This window comes from Homalodisca vitripennis, chromosome 5 (assembly GCF_021130785.1).
Source record: "Homalodisca vitripennis isolate AUS2020 chromosome 5, UT_GWSS_2.1, whole genome shotgun sequence".
NCBI classification, from domain to species: Eukaryota; Metazoa; Arthropoda; class Insecta; order Hemiptera; family Cicadellidae; genus Homalodisca; species Homalodisca vitripennis.
In genome coordinates this window covers 115,920,558-115,945,468 of record NC_060211.1, presented here as the reverse complement: position 1 = coordinate 115,945,468, position 24,911 = coordinate 115,920,558, and the positions used below count along the sequence as shown (strand labels likewise).

Below are 24,911 nucleotides of genomic sequence, written 5' to 3'. Positions count from 1 at the left end.
TTGTTTTTTCTACATCGCCTTCATTATAGCTGTACACCTTGTAATCCTTCACTGCTTAAGTCGACTAAACAATTAATTTCACTTGGTGCTCCTTCAATGCATTTATTTACATGCATGATTTGGGGGAAGGGGCTATAAATATATTTCAACTAGGCACCATCATATTTGATAATGTATTTGGTTCTCTTAAGATTGCAGTCTCTGGAATAAACAAGCATTTCACTTTTGAGCAATGTTTTATTTCCATTAAAACATTTATTACACATAAAATTGACATTTTTATCTTGAATAATGTGTATTACAGTCCAAAACATCTAAGTTTTTATTGAGAAAGAAATATTAATAGACAGCTTAATGTTTAAAGTACATTAATAATGGATTTATTACAAACATCACAGCCTAAAGCTTTGATAAATTGATCAAGGGGGTGAAATTATAATAGATTAAACAAACTGTTATTTAAGAAATACTATTGTACAATCACTTTGATAACAACTGAATCTGAAAAGATGAATAATTTTTGTGTTAATAACAAAAATGTGAAAAAGAAAGTAATGCTATCAGGATAATAATAAGAAACTTAACCAAAGAATCTTCTTATACAGTAATTATAAGCTCGTTTTTGTACTATTCTAAAACTGTTTTAAACATTTGCATTTATTTTTGTAGAAGCCAAATATTTCTTTGGAAGTAAATAATTTGTATTACAATCTCATGATCCATGCATTGACTTCTGAAAACCCTTTGTTATAACAATGTTTTTACATTTGTGCAATATTAAAAAGTCACATTCATTTGGTTGTGGTTTAAGGAAAAATTGTACAATTTTGAAGTCATATAATGAGTATTTAAATTACGACTGTCAATGTTTCATATTTAATTTTATTCAAATATTAACACTTCTACATAGAGAAATTTGGTATAATGCAACAGTTACAAGAACATTTTGCAAGTGAAAGTTTAAATAAAATGACTTTATTCTAATGAAAGGATAATACATGTAATTAATAGAAAAGTTGTTACCTGATACTTTGTTGAAAACAAGACATAACTACTGCATTTTATTTTAATAAAAAATAGTATACAAATAATATTCATAAAAACACAAGTAAACAATTTTATGAATAATGTTAAAGTTAAGAATGGATGGAAGTCAAAAGTAAAAAATATATAAATTTGTCATTTGTTCGTACTAATACATCTGAATGTGTATTACTTTTAAATTCAGTTAATATGTTTTTCCATTCAGTCACAAACCTAGATAATTGTTTTTCTCAATTTGCAAACGGAATGACAAAATCGAAAAAAAAATGAAATTTTCTGCTGGTATGATTAAAAAAGGATAATTTTTGTGTTGTGAAACTAACAATTTATAAGACAATAATTATGTATGAGCAATATTGTTTCTCATGTCTACAAGCAGAAAACTCCTAAGATAAGTATTGTACAGAAATGTTTTAGTTTAAGTATTTAAAGTCATAAACCTCAATGTATCTCATTAATCTATTTTCAAGGCTTAAACATTTACAATATGCCACATCATTTCATCAACTTAACCTAAGAATTCTAACAGAAAACAATAAAACCATTTGTAGAATATTTTTTCAAATACAATTTCAATTATCCAAAACACATTGTAGTAGATATTTGTCCCAACACTATATTTAAGTAAATGACAGATTAGCAGGTTAGCAAATAGCACATTCAACATGTAACAGCGATCTATCTGGAAGAGTGGTGATTCAGTGTGGTTACAACTGCGAGGTGAGCATTCCCGGTAGCAACTTGAGTGGACGGACTGCAACAAATAGCACATTCAACATGTAACAGCGGTCTATCTGGAAGATTGGTGATTCAGTGTGGTTTTCAACTGCGAGGTGAGCATCCCGGTAGCAACTTGAGTGGACGGACTGCAACAAATAGCACATTCAACATGTAACAGCGGTCTATCTGGAAGATTGGTGATTCAGTGTGGTTACAACTGTGAGGTGAGTGGAAGGACTGTAACAAATAGCACATTCAACATGTAACAGCGGTCTATCTGGAAGATTGGTGATTCAGTGTGGTCACAACTGTGAGGTGAGTGGAAGGACTGTAACAAATAGCACATTCAACATGTAACAGCGATTTATCTGGAAGATTGGTGATTCAGTGTGGTTACAACTGTGAGGTGAGTGGACAGACTGTAACAAATAGCACATTCAACATGTAACAGCGATTTATCTGGAAGATTGGTGATTCAGTGTGGTCACAACTGTGAGGTGAGTGGACAGGACTGTAACAAATAGCACATTCAACATGTAACAGCGATTTATCTGGAAGATTGGTGATTCAGTGTGGTTACAACTGTGAGGTGAGTGGAAGGACTGTAACAAATAGCACATTCAACATGTAACAGCGATTTATCTGGAAGATTGGTGATTCAGTGTGGTTTTCAACTGCGAGGTGAACATTCCCGGTAGCAACTTGAGTGGACGGACTGCAGCAAATAGCATATCCAACATGTAACAGCGATCTATCTGGAAGAGTGGTAATTCAGTGTGGTTACAACTGTGAGGTGTGAATGGACAGACTGTAACAAATCCTGTTTGGATTAAGGAAATCAATGCAAGCAGATAGCATTGGATTTAACTTAGCTAAAAGAATCTGACACCGGTAATGGGTGTTAGTACACCATGTACAACCTAGTAGAAGTCTCAAGTGACATAAAAATCAGTTTTGAATATTAGTAATTACAAGAACTTAGGCAGTTCTTTCTTTATATTATAAAAACACTGTAAAAATATGAGTGGGACGGTTAATATCTTGACTTTTATTTATAAAGTGGACAGTTTAAAAAATTTTGAATTTCTTCAGTCTATTATCAAGTGTGTTGGCTTTTAATTGGTAAGAGCCTGTGAGTTATATCGCTTGGAATCATAAAAAAAATATTTTTTACTTTATATAAAAAATTAGAGTTTAGACACTTGGAGGACTGTGAGGATTTGTAGAGTATGAAGATTTAAAGATACAAATCTGGGAGTCTGATGAGCCAAATACCAGATGGATGTAGGTGATCTGAGGGAAATGTAAAGATTGTAAATTTTAAACAACATACTATCGTTTATAAATTTTATTGTAAGTGTAATTGAGGTATAGATCTTTAGTTTTCCTAATTAACTTGAGAAAAGGTAACTTATCCTTGATGGTGCACCAAATTTGAGCATATTTTATGTAGATTCTGTCTATTTGGATCCATTTATGACATCACCATTGCATCTGCGGTGTTTTTGTCTTTTAAGTAACCATATGCCCTATTTAGTGATTAGCAACAAACCAATAGCACAATAAAAAAAATTAAACATAAGCTTTTTTGTATGTCATGATATGTATACTATACTTAAAAATCAATGAATTAGGGGTTAATAATTAAATTGTGATGTTTTTAAATAAAAGAATGATTTTTTTGAACTTTTTTCTGACCTCTATTAGATCCTCTGATATAAGTGATAATGATTATAAAAATTAGTGTATTGTATTAATGTATTAACATAGTTTTTTTCCCAAACAGAGAGAAAATTTAAGAGTTCTCTCTATTTTCAACTTACCAAAACAGCATCAACCACAACTAACGAATATAAATCGTTTTTGAAGATCCTCAACATTTTTCCTAAGAAATTGAAAAGTCTATCCTCTGTATTATTGCGAAGTGAGTCATCTGATACACATTTTTCTTCCTATGGCCTCTTTCCAATGATCCTGTCATCATGTAGCCCATGTTGAAATCTGCCATAGAAACATTACAGGTCAGGTTTAGCTGAAAAAATGTACCATAATACGTTAATTTTTATTGCATGGTCAAATAATTTCTCATTAGAACATAGAATAGGATTAATAAATAGACTAGATACAAACTGATACTAAACCATTTTAATCATTCCATGTAAACAAATATAAATAATTAATTATCATACAGTATGTCACACATTTTTAATGACTCGTACACTGTAAATATAATTTGGTTTTGCCATATATTGCCCCTTTCCACCATGACTTTGTTAATGGAAGCATGCCTAGGAAAATTGGAAGGAAGGTGGATGACTGGGGCAAGCATTCCCGGATGCCATGGTTAGGCTGAGTGGTGCAGTTTAGGCAGTTGCTGCTTCCATTTTAGGCTGAGGCAGAAAACATTATATTATTGCAACTACAATTTATGGTTACTTGTATTATAATATGGAATTGCAATTAAAATATGCTTTTTAATAAATATTGTAATTTTAAAATGTGAGTAAAGGTTGAAATGACAGTGTTATCATTATATTTACATTTATATAATATTAGAGGGAGGGGAGAAGCTGAGCTACATTTGTCCCGAGTACCACTAACCCTAGGAACGGCCCTCAGCATGCCCTTTAATTTGATGATTGTATAGCTGATAATCTGTATATGTTGTATTGATCATTGATCATTACAGTTGTCATTTGTGCAATATGTGAGGTCTGTGTGTTAGTAATTTTTATTATTATTCAGTTGAAGGTTTTGTAATTTTCATTGCATAAAAATTTATAGTTAATATATGTTTGTAATTAACTATGAATGAAGTTAATGAACATAACATACAAAACAACAGTATTCTTATTTTACTCAGAAAATAAAATTTCCATGCACAGCTCTAAAGGAGTCTGGCGACCAGCAGAAGGTTCACAAACCTTTTTTGAACCTTCAGTTGAGTTTTTTCATACAGTAATTAAATCAAATTAAGTCAGTTTTATATTGGTGGTATATAATTGAATAATTATTTATGTAAGTAATATAAAACAAAATTTAGGGATTTGTTCTATTATATGTAATCAACTTTGAATATTTACTGGTGAAAAACCTGTTATTTCAGCATAAAAAAGTTGCTTGCAGTAGAAATATCTAGTTACAGTAGCACTTTTTCCATCTAAAAGCTTAATTTTCACTATTTAAATGCTTTGAAATTTTAAGTGAAAGAAAATAAATATTATAATTTTTGGAACGTTCAATAGATTTTGTATTTCTTGATTTTCCTTTTTGATCCAAAATAAGAACACAAAGTTATACCAGAGTAAGAGGCAATTCAAATGGCAATCCCCACCTTATTATCCACCAAATTAATGAAGTTAATACAAAGAAGCTTTAAATAGTACAATGAACACCTTATATCTTTTCATTTCATAGTCAAAAAAGGAGAGAAGAAGTGATTATTGTATGTCCATTCTGTTTGGTTGATTGTATGTATGCAGAATAATATAAGTTTTGAGAATCAAACCTCGTAATTCACAAGGCTATTTCAAATTACAAAATAATTCTTTGTTTTAAATTTGTTTTTGATGATGCAAGGATTGTGAAGGAAACAAAAATTTCATGGACATTTGATATTGTTTAGTGATACAAGAAATCAGTTACATCACATTTCGAGATCTGCAATCTAATCTCCTCCTCAGATTGCAGTGTTATGTGTTAGGATAAGTTTTTCATCTAAGGAAGATATCAGTTTGCAAATCTCAAAATATATTGCTATTGATTTCTTTTGTCACTAAACATTGGGAAATGTCCTGAAAATCCTGTTTTTTTTTAATTTAATGATATAACATAGAGTTTTCTGTTAATAATTTTCTAGTATACAGCATTTCTCATTTTTATGACTTTTCTGAAGTTACATTTGAAACCAGTAGTATGTATATGTCTACATAGCTGTAGTCTTGTAATCACCTTTTTTTACTAAGCACACAGAGTTAAAGTGCAATTTCAATAATTTTCACCTGTTGTAAAATTTTTAAATCAATGTTTCAACATTACTGGTTCAAAATCTTTTTCTAATAATATACGCATAAATCTATTTTAATACTATCTTTTATAAAGTGGTCCAATATTTTATAAATATATTCATATTCAATATAGAATGCATATAGTATCAATTGTATATTAAAATTTGTTGATAACAGATATGTTTAGCGGGGCATATTTGGGTGAATGGCTCATGATCCATTTTTTAAATGTACAGTAACAAGCTGTTCATTAATAAATTTTCTTGAAATATATAGTCTATTAAAAAACTATCAAAGTAAAAAGCAAAATGTATGTTTCATAATTCTTATATGGTATGTTTCTATGTTTCTTATAGTTATATAATTAGTCTGTATATGATTTCAAATAGCTAACATAATTATTATGAAGGGATGAGACCATTAAGGTTGGGACACACATAACCGCACCGCGCCCGACACGTCAGTCGGACGTGTGCTGGCCGTCATACGGTGAAAGAATTGCAGCGCAGTTTTCAACCTGCAAGTCCACACATGTCCGCACCGACACCAGACCGTCGTGGCCGCACCGTGCCCGCAACGTCACCGATATGTTTAGTTTGAATTTTGACGGGCACGGTGCGGTCTACGAGCGGCATCATATGTTGTTTACTGTTGCGTTCTTCTTTTTAAAACTATTTAAGTAGTCTACACGTTCTATTTTATTGAATTATTTAGTATAGCCTACTAACTCTACATCCTGTGTTCGCGTACAAAATCATATTTATTATTAAAAGTATTACATTTTCTTACCTTAGAGTAAACTAGTCATATTTTCTTATTGTGCATATTTTCTTATTACAACAAATTTGAAAACCATGTTGTACATTAAGTGATTTTAAACAACTAAATTCGAATTATGAAAAATCTATAAACATTTTTCATTAATTAAAAAATAACAAGCATGTAATTATTTGCCCAAAAATCTATTTTTCTTTGATGTATTGAAGTTACTTGATAAATTTATTCCGGTATTTTGTAAGGGTCATATTTAGAATGTTTCTATGACATTTTTATTTTTTTATTCTTTTCACTTCAATAAAGTAAAATAAAAATATTTTATATACAATAAGATTTTCAAGCAAGAAAAACCCATGTTAAAAATAAATAATAATAATAAATCATTTATTTCCCCATAATAACAAACTGAATATTACGAATAAATATTATTGCCAGTGCTTAATAATAAATAATACTATGACATAACGTATTTACAATAGCAGTAAATAACAAATAAAAAAAATGTTTTCTACTTACTTATTTCTAATTATGTACTTAGAGTAATAACATATAAAAAGTAGGTTACATCCTTTTAGATTTTTCTTTCTTTTTTTAAACTAATAATTAGACCAATAGATTTACAAAATAAGGGAAATTTAGGTACCCCATAAGAGGCTGTGCCTGTGTTGGGGATACTATATACAAAAAGGGTAAAAAATTAAAATAGCGGAATCGAGCAAGAATGAAATGATAAAAATGAGTTATTGTAGCTTATGTAGTAAATAATGTACTATTACGTTTCAAAGTTTAAATTTAGTATAACTAGTGTGCTGTATTAAACAAAAAGGATGTATGCATGATTTACAATTCAAATATTAGGCTTTACACATGTAACATTAAATATTATATTATAAATAATTATTTTATAATGCTCTAACGTGTCTATTTAAATATTATTATAACTTAGCAGACAAGACTAACCATACACTAATGTATTATCTTAAACATATACTCAATATCATTTTGACCGATCAACCATACTCTAATTTTTTTAGAAAATATATTTATGTTTCTACTATTTTTGACTAATTCTGGCAATAAACTATTTGTCCTCGGAGCTATAAAAGAAAAACATTTTGTAAAATCTGTTTTTGTAAGTTCTCCAGTATATATTTTACAAATATTTACTATGTTTTACAAATTATTATAAAAGGGCTTGCAACATGGTAAACTCTCTGGCATCACACTATAGCTCTTGGGTTTAATACAAAAAACGCTAAATATACTGTTTATAGTGTATTTGACCGAAATTCACTGCAATGAAACACAATGAACAAGAATTATAGGGATAAAAAATATAACCAAGATAATGATATTTACAAATTTTACATCCTAGCTGATTGTACAAAGCTTTACTGTAGCATTACAATGTTTCATTCACCACAGCGATTAATAAAAATAACAACAATGATATTAACAATTTTCTCAAGCAATACTTAATCTTCCGAATATTTTTTAAGTATCAGTATCTGTCACTTCGAATTCAAAAGAAACATGCTCTAGTACAAACAGTGAGATTGTTGCGCTCTGACTGCAAACGGACATGTGTGGCCTCACTGTAACCGAGCCGAGCCCGCACCGACAATCGGCCGACTCACGTGTCGGGCACGGTGCGGTTATGTGTGTGTGTCCCAACCTTTATTAGACCAGCTGCCTCCCTACTTAAACACAAGAGAAGAGAATTAGTAGAAGATAAAATAAATGATAAATAGCCGACAAGATAAGGAGACAGAAAGTAGCTATTTTAAGCAAAAAAGTATATCTTTATATATTTGGCAGACAGCGATTTAACTTTTATTTCTGTGTTTGATGGTTGATTTTTAAGTGTGACAATTAAAAAAAAGTATTTTAGATCGAACTTATTGTTTGATATTTTAACAATTCTGATACACTCCTATTTTGATCTCAACCTAGCCTCAATTCATTTCTTTCTTACAAGAAATTCTCTATTGATTTAACGAAAAACTTAGTTGTGCGTTTGTATAATGCAAATTGACTATTGGCTCCTGGAATGTAGACTGGTGTAAACAAATATAACCTCACCTTGAAGTCAGGATCACCTACAGTCTTCTTAAATGAACCAACGATACAAACATTGTGACCATTGTTAGTCATTTCAGCTTGAGTTGTAAACCTAAAAGAAAAAGGAAGGTATTAATATACATTTTCATGAGACAATTACCGAGAGATGATTTATATATTTGTTTTGACGCTTTAAACTAATTATTTGCAACAATTAATTATCAACACTTACTGAAACTTAAGAATTACAAAAATTAAGTAGTTTGTGCCAACCATGACAGTTCAGTTAGATTTTAACCAAAATTAAATTCAATATTTTATAACATTAGACTACAAATGTAAAAGTTTATTTAAAAAATTATAGAGATTTGGTTTGTACATCATAATTCTGTGATAAAAAGAACAAAAATGAAGTCGGATTACTATTGTGTGCTGTAACTTTTTTCAAGAATATGGTTTGGGTGTTCTGCGTAAATACTCTAAAAAACTAAAAATAACACAGTGAAATAATTATATGTATTCATGCACTAACTATTCCCACAAACACTTTTCATATTACAGCCACTCTGATATTTAACTACCGGTAAGAAATAATTGCATGCTTTTTGAACCTTTTAATGAATTGAAAATATTGCAATCAATATGCACAAACCTCTCTTTATACATTACATATTTTATGTAGAAAACTACAATTATTGACTGTACAATATTTCACTGTTATTACAACTTTCTCAAGTATGTTATATTGTATAAACGTACACTGCACAAACAAATTTATTTATTGGTATATACTGTAAATATACCAAAGATTTGTGGAAAAACCTAGGATGGGATGTCTTTACAGTTCTCATGATTTCAATTGTATTTTTATTCAACATCTAAATTAAATCCTGTATTTCAAAATACAATTTTCATACAATAATAATTTATTGGTTTAAATATTTATTATTGACTATTTTTATCATGTATCCAGACACATAATCCTATACTCATTATACACTGATAAGTAAAGAGTTAAAGCTATAAATTGTGAAACATAGGAACTCTAACTGCTAAAGCATTTTATACAAACTTGGCTTTTATACCAAAAGCCATGAGTTGTTTAAATAAATTGAATACTCTATTGGGGTTTAAACAATTTAAAAATAAGAATATGTTCAATAAAAAACTCTGTACATTAAATAAATTATATTCATATATTGAATCTTTTACAAATCACACACACTCTTAGGTCTCTTTCAAAGTTTCATATTAATTTCAAATCAAATCAAAATAAATTAAATCTGTTTAGTATTTAATGAGAAATATTGGTTCTTTATTTACTGCCAACTATTTTATTTGTTGTGTCATGAAACCTGACTACAAAACATTTAAAGAATTGTTTGATTGAATAAAAAGTTTTTTTTTTCACAAAAAATAAAAACTGTTATTTGTTATGTAAAGAGTATTATTACATAACATATTTAGAGTAAAATAACTTTAAAAATTAAAACTAAATACTGAAAAGAACTTACATGAACATGCATTATTCAAAAATAACTCTAGATGTGGTGATTGTAAAACAATTATTTTCATTGAAAAACTAAATTTGATTTTTTTTAGAACAACACTATTTCTTTCTTTTGCTAGTATTATCTAAGAACTATTACTAAGTTGAAATAAAAAGATATAATGAATAAGAACTGTGAATTATTTGTTAGCAGTTGTGTCCAAATTTCCCTTAGTTTTATGGACTATGAATGTACTTTCAATAACACGTTTATTATAGCATGAGACATTTAACCTCTTGGGAACAGCAGAATAATAACTATATGTGTTCTCTCCAGTCAATTTCTTAATAATATGTGTCAAGTTTTACATTTTAAAAGAATGCTTGTCTTGGATATGAAATTAAAATACACCTAATGTTACAACAAACTTGAATTGTCATAAAGTAACTGTACAGATCTTCCACAATCACACAAATTCGTAACAAACAAACTATACTACAATACTGATCTTATCCTCAGATTTGCTGATTACATTAAAATATCTGTATTTATATTGAAGCATTTAGTAAGTAAGTGAAAGAAAATAACCTCCTGGTGCCTGTGACCTCGACAACTGTACAGCGAGACCGGCTCCACCAACACGGCAGCAGAAGCCAGTGTGAAGACATGGCACTGCGCGCCCAACCTTCCTCTGGGTAAAGCAGCACCTACACAGACAAGTCAAGCTACAAATAACACACGGATCTATGGACCTGAAATTTCTGAGTTACCATGAACAAGCATCTTTCCTTCCAATCAATACTACTCAAGAGATTCAGAATACATCTTGTTAAAATTAATTAGTTGGAGTATATTTTCCCCTTAATGTGTCGCATCAACAGAATGTAGTTATTGTCTGTCCAAATCCAGTTGTTCCATACTTTGAGCCTCCTACAAATGATTGGAGTTTTATAGTTTCTAATTCCTGGATTATTTAGGCACAAAGAAGTGTATAAATCTCCAAACTGAATTAATATATAGCACAAGTGTTGTCCAAGAGATTTAAAGGTCTACTCTACAGAACAGAACATAAATATGGAGAATAGCAGTCTCAATACACCTGCTATGGAACTTGATTGTCATTTTCTGATCTGGCAAGAATTCAAGTTGGTGCATGTTCCTAGAAACATGACTAGGCATGTTACGCTACTTGTTTAATGGTTTGCGGTTAGTTCATGACTCCATTAAAAACAAATTGAGACCATTTTCTTAGGAGCACGGTACGTGACTAACTGCAGTCTGCAAACCACAATCAGAAGTCATGGTGAAAATTAACAAGTTTTCTGCTCATAAAGATAGTTGTTAATTGGATATGTGTCTAAATCATCATACACAAAGTCTACAAGAGAGGAAAACTGTTCTCCTTGAATTTTACTTAATTGTATATCAGGTGTCTATTAGTAAGAATATTAAAAACTTCCTCATGGCTTCTCTCCTTAAACCATTCATTTAATGAATTTCGGGCAGAAGAACTATGGCAGTGTCAACATAATCCTCATCCATCTCCTTTCTTGTACCGAAATAAAAGTTAGTCACTTCTTTTTCAAATTCTTAGCAGAGTGCTGCTGTCCAAATTGCGATTCGCTTTGTCATGCAACACAATAGCAGATTTGTAGGAAAATACTTATGCCAGAGTTTCATTTTAATTACACTTACTCGTGATTACGATGTATACTTTAACTTAATAATGTAGCAAACAGTTTGATTACTGATTTTGGAGGATAACCCACCTTGAATGAAAGTATTTTTCTTAAACTAAAAATTAACTACTTTGGTTTGAAGTAACAAAATCACAATTAATGTTTTTTACTTAACATAATTCTAGTTGTTTTTATGTGTAAGGTAATAAAGGTGTATCCATTTTACACCATATAGTCTTTTAGATAATCAGTGTTGGCATAATTAGTAGGCACAATTAATTACCATAATCTCACCTTGTTAGACCATTATATACCCTATATTGATCAACTTTATTCAGATTATTTGTTCCACTAGTTATTAAAACTAGTTTAATTTTCTATATAATTTGTCTAGATATTAATCTTTTTAATCAATTCGTTTACAATTGAAAGTGAAACTATTTAAATTTATATAACAAATAATTTTTTTAAAGCAGTAACAAAAAATTTGAAAATTGACTATGGGAGTTATAAATACGCAAGTAAATGAAGATTCCGAATTTTAAGTCAGCAACACACCTTGGCGCGAAACACATGATTTACATCTATAACAACAGTCATCGTATTAGTTTATATTACATTAATAATGTAACATAACACATACTGTTACACAATTGAACATTTTCAGTTAAAATTGTACAAAGTGTGATTTGAGTTATTATTTTCAAATCATTGATTGCCTTACAAGACAAGCTGAACCCAATAGCAATGTTTTACTAAGTTTTATACACATGTATAAATATTTTAAAAACAGTTCTACATGCATTATAACTCACGAACTATCCAAAAATATAAAACACATTGTTGACAAGTTACTCTCACAGTTGACTCTTGAAACCTACTGGGATGATAAATATGTTATGGCCAAAATCCTGTGGTGGTGAAGCGGAAACCTCCAGTCGACAAGTTCCAGATAATAGCAATTAGGGATTGCGGCTGAAGCACACGCACACGCACACACACCCACAAGTGCAAGGGGTTAGGGCCAGCCCTGCACCTTCACTTTTCCCTCCCAGGTTATTCAGTGAGAGCTTAGACTAAAGACTAAGCAATACTCTGAAACAACCTCAGTGTATTTTACGGTGTATGGTATAATTGTTCGTGTTATTGTGTTTACAATCTATAAATACTAATCACCTTAAGATAAAATTACAAATAAGAAAAATATAGGATTGATCGGGGAGGTGCACTAATTATGAGGGAGGAAATGCGGCCGGTCCTAATTCCCTGCAGTTGTGTGTGCGTTAGTGTAAAACTACTCGGCCTCCAGCCGATGTCACTATTTGCTAAGACTGTAAGGTTATGTCTACTTCTTTTTATTATACCTATGTAAATTAGAGTTATGTACAACATTATCTCTAAAATTGGAAAGCAAAATTGGTTTCAAGTATGAAGAGAGAGCCTAAATGCTTACCGACATGACTGACCCCTAAGTAAAACGGCCATTGTTTTAAAAATCAATATTTTTGTACTTAGACGATTGTCGAAGTAAAAACAAGGAGGATAAGATACAAAATCAGTTTGTAAATTCCGTTTTCGATTTTTGAGTAGTATAACTGGATATTGAGGATGATTCTCATAATTTAGCAAATTGTCACTAACCGAACACGTGTGACGAATTTTCCTAAATGTTTTGAAAGTAAATGGAAGAGAAAGGACAGAGTAAGATTTAGGCTACGATCTTTTTGTTCAAATTTTGGTTTTAAAGTTACTGATAAGTCTGAATAAGGTTAAAAATGAGTTTTTTTTTAGCTGTCAAAGCCAAAATCAATAACTATAGCATCAGCATAGAGAGTTGGCGTTCTTTGTGCGATAGCAGAATTAAAATCATTCATTTGTTATTTACATTTATTTTTATAAAGAAAGGGTCTCAATACCGAACCCTGAAAAACCGCATAGAATCGGCAGGCATTTGGACACACTGGCTTCTATTGTCAAAGTAAGATTTGAACCATCGTTCTGGGTACTCCTCTTTATCTATTTTCTCCAGCTGTGTCCTAAGTGTTAGGTGACTGACACTGTCAAATGTTTTTTCAGATCAAGAAAGACACGTCTTCCACCGATATGGCAGCGTCAATGGTTTATGTATTTTGTGTGAATCCAAACTGTCTATTTTATAACAAGTTATTATTACGTAGGAAACTAAATAAGCGCCTGAGATATATGTACTTATACATTTTACAAGTGGAGGTTTGTTATAGGTCTATAACTGGAGACTTTTACTTTTGAGCTCTTTATAATATTGGCTTCATCAATGCAACTTTCAATTTGGAGGGACAACGCTTTCTAGAAAAGATGTATTCGTTAAAGCTACAAGTGGTTCACATATATGTTTAGCAGACGAGTTTATAACAAATTTTAAAATACCTTAGAATTTGTGAAATTGTGAATTCTTTAGGCTCAGAAAAACACCCATGACCTCCGACCATCACAACCATAGGCCGTCCTCAGAGGTGGTTGGTTCTCCACAAGCTCCACCTCTCCTATATTCACTCGATAAAAATATTTATTGAACAGATACTTCAATATATTGGTTATTTATACTTCTAGACCGGTTGCTTCCCCTCATTATATTTAATTTTTGTGCTGTGTGTATTAAATTACAGTGTTATTATTATGCATGTTCAGCCAAGGGAAACCTCTGCTGAGATTTTGCAGCAGTAGACGATTGTTTATAGCAGAGGAAAACCTACTTATACAATCCTGCAGTGAATTGCTATAATTGTTGTTAGTGGGAATTCTCGTTCATTGGCCAAATAATTGAAAGTATTCGATAGGCTCTAATTCACCTTTACAAATTACACAAGTTTATAAACCAGAATAGCATTTATTAGTAAAATTCGTCATAATCATCTTAAAAAATATAGTGCGGCACTATTCAGACACATATAGCTGAACTTTGGAAGTGGCAACATGAAACCGTACGTAAATATTATTAAAAGAGAGAATCTCAAGCAGTAACGTCTGAGAAGGTGGGGTTGTGAGATCCTCTTGCCTAATGAGGGCAGGCTTCTTGAATTATGAGTAGGCCGTTGTCCCTAGGTATGACAGTTTGATAAAGCACTTATATGGATTTCTCAAACGTTCATGCCTTCTTGCCTCTTGCATCCGTCACATCATTGTCATAACGGATGTAAAATAGGAAAAAATGATGAAATTTTTTGTTGCAGAGCTATAACTCTTGTGATTTTAAGTTTATCATTACATTAATTTACGTTTAATGTAACAATTTTAACACGTTCATGACGGTGACTTATTTCCAGAGTTTTTTTATTTGCCGTGTAATTGTTCAATAATAATAGTAAAAACCCGTGATCTTTCTTTACGACATCTAAGTATAACGAAAAATGTATGTGAGTTTCGGAATTTTGTTCAAAAGAATTGATTTTAATATGTTTCTTTAATGTTTCTTAGTGTACTCTCGAGGGTACCTAAAAATTAATCAATACAAAAAATTAAGCAATCATGCGCCCGACGGGGTACACGATAGCCTCAGGTTTTTATTTAAACACCACAGGCAAACAATAAAACGCAATAGTGAAATACATGTACCCCATCGGGCTTACGACGTGCTTTACGTACGCCCTGTGTGTACCCAATTGGGACACGACGGCAGTTGTGGAGTATCGCGTGTACCCGATGGGGTACACGTCGTCGTGACTGTGTTAATGACGAAACACGGTTTAAATGTTTGTTTAAAAATATATAACACTACAGTGTTGCTCAAGTTAACAGTTAAATATACAAGTTCTATTTTATTAGATCCACCCATCATATCTTCACTTATCTGGAAGCCAACTAATTGCTTGAGTTAATTAAAAGCACATGCATATGTCGGAGATTTGAGTTGTGGTAAGATTTATTTTCACAAATTCAATCTCAGCCAGTATCTTGTCGCTAATCTCTGAGCTGTTGTTGGAAACTTTAATTTGAGAGTGAAATGTATTTCAATTAAGAATTTAATAACACCCACCATTCGAGGGTGGTGGAAGTAAAAAAGTAAGGTACAGGTGAACAAATCAAAATACTCGTATGGCATTGTTGGTCAGGCTCTGACGAGCACTGTAATGCTTATTAATGATTATTTATACAACATAGCATAAATCCTGCAAGCCTGATCGATGACATGAGGTGGTTGAAATAAAAACCCCCATCTTGTACAGCTATTGTAGAATAAATTAATTGAATAAATTCCGTCGGTATAATTAAGTATTTAATAAAACAAAGGTGACGTACACGGAAGTACGGGAAGGGAGTAATATAGAAATGTTCATGTCGACAATGAACTCTACGATTCTACGATGTTCCACGATTCGTGGGAAGGTACTGTAGTAATGAGTGTTTTAATCTTCAGTAATTAGTTTTTTACAGGGAAAACGGCTCCGAGCTTACGAGGAGATGAAAAACGTACTTATATACAGTAATATAAGATATTTATAATATAGACAAGTGTATTTATAATATAAAATATTTAAATCCACCTAAACCTGTAAATTGATTGATGGTTCTATCTCAATATTTTCTACTATACCGCGTATACGGAAGACATAATAACATCATAATAAGATTACCATTCTCCTCGCACAATAAAATTGAATTTTGAAGTTGAAAGCTCTAAAGTTTGTGTACCTATCGGGTTAAAATGCGCAGACAAATTATTTGTTTCTTAAAATTAATAAAGACAATTTAAAATGGGATATTCGTCAGCGCTGTCTAATTGCTTAACAAACCACTTATATACTGTGTATTCGGCTGTGCTATTTCACTTCTCAACAACGTATATACTGTGTATTCGGCTGTGCTATTTCACTTCTCAACAACGTATATACTGTGTATTCGGCTGTGCTATTTCACTTATCAACAACGTATATACTGTGTATTCGGCTGTGCTATTTCACTTATCAACAACGTATATACTGTGTATTCGGCTGTGCTATTTCACTTCTCAACAACGTATATACTGTGTATTCGGCTGTGCTATTTCACTTCTCAACAACGTATATACTGTGTATTCGGCTGTGCTATTTCACTTCTCAACAACGTATATACTGTGTATTCGGCTGTGCTATTTCACTTCTCAACAACGTATATACTGTGTATTCGGCTGTGCTATTTCACTTCTCAACAACGTATATACTGTGTATTCGGCTGTGCTATTTCACTTCTCAACAACGTATATACTGTGTATTCGGCTGTGCTATTTCACTTCTCAACAACGTATATACTGTGTATTCGGCTGTGCTATTTCACTTCTCAACAACGTATATACTGTGTATTCGGCTGTGCTATTTCACTTCTCAACAACGTATATACTGTGTATTCGGCTGTGCTATTTCACTTCTCAACAACGTATATACTGTGTATTCGGCTGTGCTATTTCACTTATCAACAACGTATATACTGTGTATTCGGCTGTGCTATTTCACTTCTCAACAACGTATATACTGTGTATTCGGCTGTGCTATTTCACTTCTCAACAACGTATATACTGTGTATTCGGCTGTGCTATTTCACTTCTCAACAACGTATATACTGTGTATTCGGCTGTGCTATTTCACTTCTCAACAACGTATATACTGTGTATTCGGCTGTGCTATTTCACTTCTCAACAACGTATATACTGTGTATTCGGCTGTGCTATTTCACTTCTCAACAACGTATATACTGTGTATTCGGCTGTGCTATTTCACTTCTCAACAACGTATATACTGTGTATTCGGCTGTGCTATTTCACTTCTCAACAACGTATATACTGTGTATTCGGCTGTGCTATTTCACTTCTCAACAACGTATATACTGTGTATTCGGCTGTGCTATTTCACTTATCAACAACGTATATACTGTGTATTCGGCTGTGCTATTTCACTTATCAACAACGTATATACTGTGTATTCGGCTGTGCTATTTCACTTATCAACAACGTATATACTGTGTATTCGGCTGTGCTATTTCACTTCTCAACAACGTATATACTGTGTATTCGGCTGTGCTATTTCACTTCTCAACAACGTATATACTGTGTATTCGGCTGTGCTATTTCACTTCTCAACAACGTATATACTGTGTATTCGGCTGTGCTATTTCACTTATCAACAACGTATATACTGTGTATTCGGCTGTGCTATTTCACTTATCAACAAACGTATATACTGTGTATTCGGCTGTGCTATTTCACTTATCAACAACGTATATACTGTGTATTCGGCTGTGCTATTTCACTTCTCAACAACGTATATACTGTGTATTCGGCTGTGCTATTTCACTTCTCAACAACGTATATACTGTGTATTCGGCTGTGCTATTTCACTTCTCAACAACGTATATACTGTGTATTCGGCTGTGCTATTTCACTTCTCAACAACGTATATACTGTGTAGGTTTCTGTGCTACCTGAGATCTGAACAGACCACTTGTAAGTTTTGTAATCTTCTTTTGTGTACCTGAAGTCTCAACAAACTAATTTTAGGGTTGTAGTATCCAGTGCGTATCTTATCACCATATCAACAGACTATTCATGTTTTTTGTAGTCTTCTACAATTCTCAACATACCATTCTCAACAAACCACTCACTGTGTAGTGTTCCGTGGTACCTACCATCTCCATAAACTACTTACATATATACTGTGTAGTTACTTGTTCAAACCTACATCTCAACCAACTATTTATATTTTTTTACACTTAGTGTAGTCGTCTGTGCTAATAAACATCTCAACAAACAACTTTTATGCTATGAAGCTCCCGTGCCGAATGACATCTCTGCAAACCAAGTGTAACTTGGACATTCTTCTATGCTACCTAATGTTTTAACAAACCACTTATATACACACACTGTGTACCTGAGATCTTAGGGAAACCACTTTTAAGATATGTAGTCTCTAGTGCTGAATGCCATCTCAATAAACTATTCATATTTTGTATAGTATTCTGTGCTATCCATCGTCTCAACAAACATATTCTATGTATTTTCTATGCCAACGGTTCTCAACCTGAGGGGCGTAAAAGAATTCCAGGGAAGGTGTTAACAAATTTTTAAAAAATTGTAGTTTTTGAAACAGTTGTTTTTTATGAATATTTACGACAACAAAAATTGAATTTGATGCTAGACACAAACACACAATCATGAAAATTTCTTTATAGCTATTAACTCAATAAAATGTAACTGAGCGTCATGCCAGGCGTGAGAAACTAGCTGACTCAGCATAGCAGGGTCTTTATTTATTTGTAGCCCGACGGGGCGGGGCGTAGTACGCATGTCTGTCACAGTAGTACCAATGTCCACCACAAGCGCTACTTGTCACACAATATTCAGTAACACATTTGCCTTCGCCTGTGAATGTAGTTTTATTGTAAATATTATAGCGATTGTGTTGTCGATTATCATCGCCATAACAATGGCAAGTCAGGTTGTCGATCAGAATTTATTAAATTTTCTAAGAAAAAGAATCCTAAAATAATTGGATCCCATTGTATCATCCACAGACAAGCTTTGGCATGTCAAACTTTCCCTGAATCACTTAACACTGCTTTGAACTTAGCAGTTCAAGTAGTGAATCACGTCAAATCCAATGCTTTGAACACCAGACTGTTTCGAGTGTTACGTCAGAACTGAACAGTGATCTAAAGATACTTCTATCTCGCATCGAAGTTCGCTTATTGTCCAAAGGTAATATTCTTGCAAGATCGTTCAACTTGAAATCACAAGTTGAAATCTTTTTGGTGAGTTCAAGTGAAGAACTATACAAGACATTTACAGATGACAAATTTATCTTTTACTTGAGATATTTGTCTGACATTTTCGAAACACGATATCTTCTGAACCTAAAGATGGTAGCAATGGTCAGAAAAGTACTTTGAAGAACTATGATTCAATTAGGAGTTTTACTGAGAAGATGGCTTTTTGGCAACGCTGCCTGCAGAATTCGGAGCCGAACTTTTCTCCTCGATGAAACTCAGTCTCCCAAAAGACCTAGTAAATGAAGTGAAGGACCTAATATCAGAGCATTTGTTGTCTCTGAAGAACAAAATCGGAGCCTATTTCCCAGATATAAGCTCGGAAAATTGGGAATTTAAGTTAGAAAGAAACCCCATTCTAAACAACGTTGATATACTTCCTGATCACATTTAAGAGCAAACAATTGAGTTGCAATGTGATTCCAACGCTAAAGAGAATTTCCCAAACATGGGTCTCCAACATTTCTGGCTACCAAATCTTCCTGTTTACCCAGAAGCATCAATGGAGGCAACCAAGTTGCTTGTACAATTTTCATCAACTTATCTAAGCGAGTCAGGATTTTCAGCCCTGACTAATATAAAATGTAATATCGAGCCAGACTAGAGGTGGAAAGTGACCCGCATTGTTCTTTGTCAAAATTGCAACCACACAAGCAACAAATAGTCAACGAGAAACAGAGCCAGCACTCACACTAGTACTACAAAAGAAACGAACTTATTCTGGTTACATATCTGGTTATTGATATTTTGTTGTGATTTTTCGATAATTTGTTTAATTAAAATTTGTATTTGAATAAATACGATTTAATATTCCATACCAGAGTATGTCTAGCCTAAGTTCAAAGTCATTTTACTAAAAATTATGGAAGTAAAGTTATCATATACAGTATAAGTCTAAATTAACTTAATCCGTAAAGGGAGGCGTAACCTCACACAAAGTATGAAGGGGGCTCAGAGCCTGAAAGGATGAGAACCTCTCTCTGGTCAATGCTATATGACATCCCACACCGCGTATTCTCGTATGTTGCGTAGTTCTCAGTGTTAGCTGACGTCTCAATAAGCCATTAGTATTCTGTATATTGTTCAATGCTACCTCACACCTCAACAAACTTGTTATATGCTGTGTATTCTTCTGCGTTGTCTCATGTATCTTTTGTATATACCAAAAAATAGTTATATATTTTCCAGTATTCTGAAAGTAGGCTATTTAAATCACAGTTTTTAATAATTCACACTTTAGTTTGTTACGATCTTTGCAATGTTGTAATAGTATTGCGAAAAATCACATGAACTCTAGAAAGAAACACTGAAGCCTGTTGTTGAGATTTATTCTTTTGAAGTAGTTTATCAATTTTAAGTCATAAGGCGATTAAACAAATACCATAAGGATATATATATATATATATATATATATATATATATATATATATATTATATATACAAAGTGACTAAGTGTTCAAGAAATATATACATATATTTTCTGAACACTTGGTCACTTTGTTATAGTCAAACGAAGTGGTAGTAAATGTAAAAATGTAGCCTATCAATCGTCAAAATGTTGGCATTTATCATCTTGTGATAAATTAAGAATGAATAAATAAACAATATTCATATATATATATAGGCTATATAATATATATAATTATTTGTTCAAAATTATAATTATTATAGTGAAATAATTTATTCTTAATACTAAAGTGGCATTTATAGACTACAGCAGATATAGGCGCATGCCTTGCGTCTACTGTTGTTCATATGGTAAATAAAATGTATTGATCTTCGTGTTAGTGAAAACGTTTCAGTTGTTATTAATCGCGTTAATGACATTGATCATAAATAAAAACAATAAGTCATTAAAAATAGTAAAAGGAAATATTAAGAAGAAAAGATATTGTGGAATAAAATGATTATATGTTTGAAGTCGTTACCTTATACCCAGTAAAGATATTTATAAGGAATGCTACTACGTTTTAAATTGGAATTAGGCTACACAATGTAAGGTAATGTTAAAATAACATTTCCACATTAGTAATATTGTAAGACATGACAATTGTGACGTAGATCCACATTAAACTGTTTTACATGGCGCAATATGAGATTATTTGTCCTGTTGTTTGGCTGATGGCTTATACCAACATCATATTATCAAGTAAACATTTTGTTGTTATCACGTCTGTTATCAATGTTTTTATAGTTAGATAAAACCGTTACTATACTTTCAGTTATTTTAAAGATTAAATTAAAGTTGTAGATACAATTACAATATTTTAAGCACACATAGGATTTGGGTTTCTTTTGATTCAAACATAATCAAATTATCAAACTGGTGGTGGAGATATTGAACATCGCTTGTTCAATACTTGACTGAAACTGTTCAGCAGCGGAAATTGTTCTTAATTCAAAATTATTTTGTACTCGTAATAAAAAATATACTTGTGTAAAATTCATTAGAAGTCCTATGTGAATAAAATTGTTGTTAGTTAATATTTTTGTTTCAATATTTTTTATGCAAAGAAACCACTCTACACCCTACAATCGGTAAGAATATTATGGGAACCCGGACAGTCCTATTACGCTAATGTTAAATTGTGTATTTTGTGGATCACTTTCTTCAAAATTCATTAGAGATATCCAAATGAAATTTTTACCACACATTCTTTGACATTATTAGTACACTTTAACACAGGGATTTAAAAAAATACACATTTGTTTTAAAAATGTAATTTTGTTTATATGCTGCTAATCTTTTACTTAAAATTTCACATATAATATTTTATAAAATATTAACTAATGTGCTAATTAACAAATCCTCGTGTTAAAGTGTTCAAATAATAGCCTAGAATAAGTGGTAAAAAATTTCAGTCTGATATCTCAAATGGTTTTTGAAAAAAGTGTTCCACAATGTAAAAAAATGCAACTTTCGGGAATCGCGATTTAAAGTAATGCGTACCATTTCAATGTTGTAAAAAAAACATATTTTACTTACAAATTGTGTTTAAAACAGGCCAGCCCCATAACTTGGATTGTCTGTGTCTTCTTCCTTGTCCTTCAGCTTCCTTTTAGATTGCCTCTTGGTCTGCCTTGCCCTTTTCTATAATTCAGCAGAAGCGCGCATTGAATTTCGAAGCCTCTCGGTGTCTAGTAATTTCATTGTAGAAACAGTGTTTTTGCCAATTGAAATGCCCAATTTCTGTAGGACCTTACATTTAGTAATCTGTCCGATATTAAAAGTTTGAAACGGCTTCATAAACTCCAAAATGTAAGGTTTTTTTACCCACAAATCCAGTTTTTGGGAGGCGAGCCCCTATCACACTATTTACACTTTCGTTAGGGTTTTAGGTCTTTTTGTGTAAACACTTTTTCAAGAGATCAGGATCTGACAGGCTCCTAAACACTGGCCTAATAAACTCCATAATAACTGAGGGGATATTATTTTTATATTTGTATGTTTCACCAGTTACAAGAGATCGTTGATACTTGCACCAACTTTCAGCGCCTTTTGGGCAAAGACCATGTTGAGGATTTTCATCACTGGATGACTTGTGATGAAATAAAGCCCATATTCCTTGCTTCATCTCTTCAACTGTATTGCTCCTTCTTATGGCTTGGCCATAATAGGCCTGGAGCTGGTCTATAGCACTTGATGAAAGGCGGTTTTTACTATTCAGTGGTTTACCATCAGCAAGTTTTATGGAATTATTATAGGACTTTAGTTTGCATAGCCTAGTACCCATCCGCTTTTGTATATGTCCAATACACTCTAATTTGTCTATTAGGACATCTGCTCCATAAGGCATCATCTCTTTTACTGATAAAGTAATGAGTACTACAACAAATAAGTTGCGTTGCTCAGCTATGAGGTGTTGTTTCCTTGCCATATTTACGTAAACACACTTTCAAATTTATTTTTTTACGAGTGCTAATAAAATTTAAAATATAAAGTGTTGTATATCAAAATGTTCACAAGAAAATTGTCTACAAAACTAAATAAAAAAGTGAAAACGTAATTTTTTACCAAATTTTTTACTGTCCGGGTCCCCTTATGATCACAATCCAACAATGTAATGTTATAATCAGCTGATTAGAGAAGCTAAAATTAAAACAGCTGATTGTTGTGGCTCCCAAGCAGTGCTGTCAGTTGTTATTGTTCAGCACTTGGTCTAAAAGCGAATTATTTAATTTATTTCTCATCTCAACAGTAAAGCTTATAAACCTATCGTGTTTATGTAATTAGGCTTTTAGTCTACACATCAAATCTCAACTTATTACAACATTCCATTTCTTAATTTAAAATAGTTTAGTGCAGAAAAACAAAATGGCGGCTGTTTGGGTAACTCTTGAGTAATCGTAAGTTTAAGTATGATATTTTGGTTATTAACCTTTTCAGGAATAATATCTGAAAATATTGGTAAAGAGTTCTGGGACAGCCTATATACAAAAATCACCATATCAAATCGCCTTCCAAACTGACAGTGCAATTTCATACATGCCCCCGAACATTGCCTATGCCAAGGATCCTCTTTGTCTCGGGAAGTTTACTTTTCTTTTTTGAATTCACATCTCACAATGCGCTGCCAGTTTGCTCAATGATACGAGCCTTGGAAGTCAATAAAAATAAAGGTTTTATTATGAATAGTAGTTATTCGATTTAAATTATATACAAATAAACAGCCAGAAATGATATGGGATGTTATATTATATTCAAAGTAATGTTATATTATATTATAAAAAAGTAGAACAATGTATAATTGTTTTGTTCGTGTTATTTCCAGTATACGAGTATAAATAATATCAGTGAAAAGATTTACTGTACAGTATTGTAATGTATATTATTGTTGGCTAATGGTAAACATTATTGATATAGCACCACAAATTATCATTTTATAATCTCTTTTGTATTTGAAGAAAATGAACCATTAATTGTAAATATACTATGACTGTTGACGGATAGATAGATTACCTTGCAGGGCTTGTGCGCCCACAGCATGTTCCTGGCGGTAGAGCGCGGCACAGGCCGCCTGAAGAGGGGTAGGCAGCAGCCACAGGCCGTGTCGTCTGCGTGGCTCATGACGTAGGCCTACACTGCTGACGTGGTCGTGTGCTGATGCCACCGTTGCCACTGCTGACGGCTGCGCGCCCCACAAACTCTCCGTCCAGAAAACATCGGCTCACCCACCCCCTCCAGCCCTTAGCCAGCAAGCGAACAAAGAGCTCACCGCTTCTGTTTACACTCGCTCTGATTTATTTTCTTGTTCAGTTTCCCAACAGCGATTACGGAAATAAAATGCGACCTTTGTCACTTCATTAAGCTTTATGTTTCTTTGTGTTTGCGCCTTTCACTGTTTCAAAAATTAGTTGGTTCA

At 32.4% G+C, this 24,911-nt stretch overlaps 1 protein-coding gene across 1 annotated transcript; it reads right to left on the bottom strand.

Annotated features, from left to right (window-relative positions):
- Positions 1 to 3,625: 3,625 nt before the first annotated feature.
- Positions 3,626 to 24,655, bottom strand: LOC124363903. The gene is made up of 4 exons (XM_046819176.1): positions 24,509 to 24,655; positions 10,688 to 10,806; positions 8,631 to 8,721; positions 3,626 to 3,796 (listed from the first exon to the last, which is right to left on the bottom strand). The coding sequence occupies exons 1-4, from the start codon at positions 24,614 to 24,616 to the stop codon at positions 3,650 to 3,652; spliced, it is 465 nt and encodes a 154-aa protein (XP_046675132.1). The 5' UTR covers positions 24,617 to 24,655; the 3' UTR covers positions 3,626 to 3,649.
- Positions 24,656 to 24,911: the final 256 nt, after the last annotated feature.

Excerpts from the sequence above, each read along its gene's own strand:
- LOC124363903 (XM_046819176.1), bottom strand. The coding sequence starts at position 24,616 with ATGAGCCACGCAGACGACACGGCCTGTGGCTGCTGCCTACCCCTCTTC. Across the intron at positions 8,722-10,687 it reads GAGGTCACAGGCACCAGGAG|GTTTACAACTCAAGCTGAAA; the intron begins GTTATTTTCTTT and ends TTTTTCTTTTAG. Across the intron at positions 3,797-8,630 it reads TAGGTGATCCTGACTTCAAG|CTAAACCTGACCTGTAATGT; the intron begins GTGAGGTTATAT and ends ACATTTTTTCAG.